Source organism: Pollicipes pollicipes, unplaced genomic scaffold, assembly GCF_011947565.3.
Source record: "Pollicipes pollicipes isolate AB1234 unplaced genomic scaffold, Ppol_2.1 Scaffold_4002;HRSCAF=4701_pilon_pilon_pilon, whole genome shotgun sequence".
NCBI lineage: Eukaryota > Metazoa > Arthropoda > Thecostraca > Pollicipedomorpha > Pollicipedidae > Pollicipes > Pollicipes pollicipes.
Genome location: NW_023596420.1, coordinates 22,350,424 through 22,356,741, shown reverse-complemented (window position 1 = coordinate 22,356,741; position 6,318 = coordinate 22,350,424). Strand labels below are relative to the sequence as shown.

At 60.6% G+C, this 6,318-nt stretch overlaps 1 protein-coding gene across 1 annotated transcript; it reads left to right on the top strand.

Moving 5' to 3' along the window:
- Positions 1-356: 356 nt before the first annotated feature.
- Positions 357-5,416, top strand: LOC119094242 (nephrin). Its single transcript, XM_037217317.1, has 6 exons — positions 357-787; positions 1,216-1,405; positions 1,954-2,004; positions 2,038-2,109; positions 3,469-3,569; positions 5,348-5,416. The coding sequence occupies exons 1-6, from the start codon at positions 569-571 to the stop codon at positions 5,414-5,416; spliced, it is 702 nt and encodes a 233-aa protein (XP_037073212.1). The 5' UTR covers positions 357-568.
- Positions 5,417-6,318: the final 902 nt, after the last annotated feature.

Here is a 6,318-nt window from a genome sequence, read left to right as displayed (position 1 = left end):
GCCGAGCGGCGGCCGAGCCGGGCGGTGCCGCGCTGCTCAGCTGTCGGGCCCGGGCCGCGCCTGACGCCACCCTCGTCTGGAGCAGGGCCGGCAGGGCCGTGCCGACGGCCGCCGATGGCCGGCGCAGCGTCCGACTGCAGACGGTCAGAGCTGGGCCTGCAGCTGCGCGCGGCGCCGCTGCTAACAGAGTGGTCAGCGAGGGAGATCGGTTTCATCGAATTACGGACCGTAATATTTTGCATCCGGCAGTTACTGTATAGTTACGCTGTTCTTTTCGACATGTATGTAGTTTCGTTATCGCCTCTTTAACGGGAAGGTCGGCTTGCTCCCGTAATAACAACCTAGTAGTAGCAACCTTCTCAGGACTCCCGTGGTGAAATACGAAAAGCGACATGTCACTTGACATTAAAGTTATTATCATTTGCCACTGGTATGTTTTTTTGCGCTTAAGCTTTTTCAGTTGGAACAAGACATCGACTGCCAGGCAAGGCGCATTCATTTAGATGGCGAACGATGCGCTGCGTAGTATGCATGTCACTTATACCTCACGCTCTCCCAGGTGGACGTAATGACGAGGGTCTCAGTGCTGGAGATCACTGACGTCCAGCTGGAGGATTATGGCGATTACGACTGTGCTGCCACCAACCGGCTGGGCTCCGACTCACACACCGTGGAGCTGGTGCTGCCTTCCGTACCGGACCCTCCCCTGGACCTGCGGGTGCTTAACGCCTCCTCAGAGACGGTCAGCCTGGGCTGGACACCTGGTTTCGACGGGGGCTTCAGCCAGGTGAGACCCAACGTCCAGAACAATAATCGTAGACCACTCCAACTGGCAGTCATTGACGAGTTTTCAGGGGACGCAGGAGCAGGCACGTCGAAGGCAATTGGTTGTTCTCCGTTGCAGGCAATTTGACCGACTTTAAAAGGTTCCTTTGAAATGTGAAATATAAATCAGGCCACAAGGAAGGCTGATATGCAGATCGGCCAGGAGCATGCAGAGGACAGCCAGCGATTTAAGATTCGCTGTCCATGGGCACAAATGCAGCGTTCGTCATCAAATCACCACATAGTTCTATTATTGAGTCGAATTAGGCCGCATCAGTCGAAATCTGACAGCATGTTCTTCATGTTAGTCTAAAGCCGTTTGTTTGGCCCTGTCTGCATCTGTATTACGGACCCACGCAGTCACGCAATTCAATCTCGGGCCTTTCTCAGACGTTCCGAGTGAGATACGCACCGGTGCGGCAGCCGGCGCCCGAGCAGCACGTGCACGTGCCGCACGGTACGTACGAGGCCACCGTGCGCCGGCTGCGAGGTGGCACGCGCTACCGCTTCTCTGTGTCCGCCCACAACCGGCTGGGAGAGAGCAGGTCATCACTGCACCAGGTTTCCAGCACCGGCACAGGTGAGGTCGCCTGCACAGGTGAGGTTACCGGCACAGGTGAGGTCACCGGCACAAGTGAGGTCACCGGGACAGGTGAGGTCACCAGCTCAAGTGAGGTCACCGGGACAGGTGAGGTCACCGGCTCACGCGTATGACGGGTGCGTGTGAAGTCATCCCGCCCGCCACTGATATGTCTGACGGCGAGCGGTTGCATTCGTTGCCGCGTTAGGAAGCGATTTGGTTGCTCGCCACGTTCAGGTGTTTTGGTCCACTCCAGTTTCTACGTGGTAGAAGTGTGAGCGAGAAGTAAGAGTGTGACGTGCGACGGCTCCCATAAGCCGCGAACAGCTGCCCTTGGAAATCACCCGAGCTCAAAATCGTCATGGGACAGCGATTTCGTCCGCGTCGAGCTCGTGCAGCGCGGCACAAGTTACATGTCATCACCACGTGCGACGCGTGCCCTGACGCCCTGCCACGTGCGACGCGGCCCTTAACCACGTGCGAGTGTCGCCGAGTCCAGCTGCCGCGGCTGGTGTCACGCGTGCTGAGGTCTGCCGTGACCCCGGCAGAGCGGCCTGCGTCGGCCCGTGACCCGACCCGAACGCCGGCCGGGTCGCTCCGCCCACCGGGCCTGGCCGTCGCCGCCGCCGCAGTCGGCTCGGCGCTGCTCCTGCTCAACTGTCTGCTTGTCGTCTGCTACATCCGGCGCCGCCGCAGCAGGCAAGGTCAGTCGCCCGTGCGTCTTACGAAGGCAGCCGCTCGACACCAGTGCCTACTGGGCTGGGCTTCTTGGACGCTCCAGGAGTCGGATATCACAATGAGGTAAACTCAGGAACGATTAGATATTACGTGGTTGTCTAGGTTTCCTTCACAGTAATGAGATAACCCACCCTGGTGTTTTGCGTTGTAATGAGATGTTAGTCTTCTGAGCTCGTATATGCTTAAGCGACATGGGTCGCACCTCGCCCCACACCTGAAGCGGGCCTGCTTGCCTGCAGCTGGGAGCGGGCCGGACCTGAAGGCGGGCCGAGCGGCGCCCGGCCGGGCCGACTCCTTCAGCTCGCTGGCCGTCCACGGCGGACACGATAGCACGCGGGACGTGTGTGATGTAAGTCCCACCGGCTGCGGTTGGCAGCGCCCAGCCCGAACGGGCTCACAGTTGTTGCCGACTTCGCGCGCTTTTATGAATGTTCGAGAATGACAGTCCTGCTTACGTATGTTGAGTCACGTTTCTGTTGTGGAGGGATCCCCCCGAATCCGAATAAAAACTCGATGGTGTCACTCTGCAGACGAATGGGCAATGGATACTGTGCTATGTGTTGGTCCACGCGTACATTCCACATAAGTAGCGTACCTTCCACCACGTTTTTCAATGTCTCCAGTCAACCACATGGTTGTGCCGCATGCTGTGTTTGCTAACGTTTGCCCGGACCGTCTCAGGTGGCCACTCTGGACGCTGACGGGTGGCACCTGGCGGCTAGGGCCTCCCCGCCGCCGCTCTACGCCGGAAACACCGTTCGCCTCGCCGGACAGGCAGCGCCACCGCCCCACGGACCCCCGCAGTGTAAGCGCGTCAGCCGCGCGAGCGAATGACTGGCCCGGCATCAAGTGGAGGCGGTTGTGTATTCATAGGCCACGGTGAATCAACCGGGCAGCGTAATACCATGTTCAATGACCGATGAACATCGTGAGCGCCCCCACCGGCGGCCTAGCACAACTTCATACAGATCCGCACGATGGCGGTGGAAGGTCTGCTAGTAGCCGGGACTGCCCCTGCCCCCCCCCCCCCCTCCACACATACGGATCAGAAGAAAATAATGAGCTTTTGATGTTTTCTTAAAGATCCATATGAATATATCACTTCAGAGTGCCCGAGAGTGTGACCCAGGCGGTCTCACTGTTGTCGTCACTGGCGCTTTACGACGCACTCAGCTGCTGAGGCCATATGGCGTTGCCTGCCTCTCGCCCTGGCAGGAAGGGCTGACACCGCGGGGGATCGAACAGTGTGTCTCACCGACGCCACCCCTGCCGCAGACTCGGAGGGGGATCGAACAGTGTGTCTCACCGACGCCACCCTGCCGCAGACTCGGAGTTTTCGTCGGGGGCGCTGGACGCCAGTAGCGAGGCGGGCAGCTGCGTGACGGCCGACCTTCTGCCCTGGAGCGGACCCGGCCTGGCCAGCCTGGCCGGCCTGACCGGCTCCACGCCGCACCTGGCCGGTGGAGGCGCAGCGGCCAGCGCCGACGCGCCTCCACCGGCCCCGGCCTACTGCACCCTGCCGCGCAGAGCCCGGCTTCGCATACCCAGCTCGCTGATGAGTCTGGGCGGCGTGCCGCCGCCGCTGCTGCCGCCGGTGGCGGGAGGCACCGGCGGGGAGCGGCGAGCTTACCTGGTATAACCGGCACGGCCAAGGCTGAGGCGGCGGAGGCGGGACAGGCTGGGGACAGGGGCTGTGCTGGAGCATACCTGTGCGGGAGACAGGGGCACGTGTTGGTGGCGACTGCGCTGGCAGTGTGTGATGCGTGGGTGGAGACGGGGGCTTGTGCCGGTAGCGACTCGACTGGCCATGTGTGATGCGTGCGTGGAGGCTGGTGACGTGGAATCAGCGGCTCATGATATTTTACGAAACGTGTATCCGTGATCACGTGCAGCTGGATCAACGGAGCCAAGCCAAGCGCGCTGTCAACACCGCGCAGGACTGGAATGCGCCCGAGAAACATGGGTGGGATTTGAATGCAGACTCCGCGCTCGGCCGACATCGACACGTGGGCGGCTCGTGGTAACATGTACATGTGCGTAACATGTCACGCATCCAGGTGCTGTAGTGCGCAGGCTGCCACTGTTATTTTTCGCCGAAGTCAACGGCCGCCAAACGCACGCTGAAACGTGAGGCTGAGCTGTATCGAGCGTCGGTTGTCCCAGCTTTCGGCTGGGGATCATCATCACTGATGGAAAGTAGCGGGACCATGGAGCAGCCCGTAGTGCTGTACCATTGTGATTTAGTCTAGCTTACTTAGAGAATGACAACGGGTTATTGACTTGAGCTTGATGTGCTCAGGTTTGCCGTCAAAGCGTCAAATGCAGCGCGATCTCCGATGCTTATGTGCCTTTCAGCCAGTGCGAGGACGCCCACAAGTGCGGGTCTACCTCGAGGTGCCTACCCCGCCGAGCCGATGTTGCTGAGCAGGTAACGCCGCTGTTCCATACTGGGTGATGTGGACAGCCCGTGTCCCGCTCACTCCGCAGACCTACTCCGCCGAGCCGATGTGGCTGAGCAGGTAACGCCGCTGTTCCGTACTGGGTGATGTGGAGGGCCGCGTGTCCCGCTCACTCCTCAGACCTACTCCGCCGAGCCGATGTGGCTGAGCAGGTAACGCCGCTGTTCTGTACTGGGTGATGTGGAGGGCCGCGTGTCCCGCTCACCCCGCAGACCTGCCCCGCCGAGCCGATGCGGTTGAGCAGGTAACGCCGATGTTCCGTACCGGGTGATGTGGAGGGCCGCGTGTCCCGCTCACTCCGCAGACCTACTCCGCCGAGCCGATGTGGCTGAGCAGGTAACGCCGCTGTTCCGTACTGGGCGATGTGGAGAGCCCCGCGTCCCGCTCACTCCGCAGACCTACCCCGCCGGTCAGACCGGGACTGACAGCAGATGTCCAGCTCCCGAGGCACGAGACGGACGCACCGCGAGGCTCAAACACGCGCCGGCTGCGTGACGCGATCGAGCCTGAGAGTTGATGGCAGCGGGACACTCTAGCTCCGGGCACGCCGCTGGCGATGGCTGACGGCAGAGGGCGCCCCGGCTCCGGGCACGCCGCTGGCGATGGCTGACGGCAGAGGGCGCCCTGGCTCCGGGCACGCCGCTGGCGATGGCTGACGGCAGCGCACGCTACCAATTTGCCGCCAACGAGACGGCGAGGTTCGTGGCCCCTCGCGGCACGATAGTACCGTGACGGCCGTGGACAGAATGTGTCGGTGGTGCTGGCCCCGGACCTGACGGTGGTGCTGCGGTGGTGCGAGCCGCTGATCGCGTGATCAATGCGAAAAGCGATTTTCGTTCATGTGTGAAATCGGACGCTCGCCACTCACAAGTCTGTCTTTGATTGTGCGGAAGTATTCGGTCGGCAATACTTTGCACGCAGTGCCAGCATATTGCTGCATAAGGATAACTCCAGTCATCGCATGTTTTCAATGAAAAAAGAACGATATGTACACGAGAGCAATTCACATCACCCGTGGTCTACCGCTATACACGTAAGGAATTCACAGATTATCCGTGGTCTATCGCTATCACTTGAATCAAATCACAGTGCACCAAGCCCCTCTTGGCACGTTTTTGCATTACAAAACTCTGGCTGAAATCACCACATTCGTCTCGCGATAAATACAGAACATTCGCCACACGATCTCTGCAGCACACAACACGCACGCCATCCCGCCGGCCAGTTCCAGCTGTCCAAAGGCATCCGTCCACTACATAATACGACCGGCACAAGCCGTAGGCGTCACGACTCCCCGGCAGCACCGGTTTGTCACCCTCCGCCACCGTAACGGTACCGTAACGTCACGGCCGGGCCTGTGGCAGGGCAGGACCCGGTCCGGCCCAGGTCAGAAGGCAAGTGACGCGATGATTGGAACGCGAGATGCCCGAGACTGCGTCCAGGCAGAGGCGGAACTGGGCTAGGCACACCCATCAATCTAGCTGACACAGCTGAGAATCCTAACAGGTAGTAACTGATCTACCATCCGCCGACGCCCTTGCCAAATGATCACCGCACAAACTGCGCGTTCCCAACTGAAACGCCTGAGGCAGCGTGCAAGTACCGACCACGTGCTTCGCTACCGACCCCCTCCTGCCGGGTCCCGAGTCGAAACACGTCCATCACAGCGCTCTCAGCCGTGGGGCCGGGCTGTGGGCGTCCCTCACGCCGCTCGCC

What these genes read in the sequence shown, in the direction of transcription:
- LOC119094242 (XM_037217317.1), top strand. Translation starts at nt 569, where the DNA reads ATGACGAGGGTCTCAGTGCTGGAGATCACTGACGTCCAGCTGGAGGAT. An exon ending in GGTTTCCAGCACCGGCACAG is followed by an intron (nt 1,406 to 1,953) that starts GTGAGGTCGCCT and finishes TGACCCCGGCAG; the next exon opens with AGCGGCCTGCGTCGGCCCGT. An exon ending in GCGCCGCCGCAGCAGGCAAG is followed by an intron (nt 2,110 to 3,468) that starts GTCAGTCGCCCG and finishes ACCCTGCCGCAG; the next exon opens with ACTCGGAGTTTTCGTCGGGG.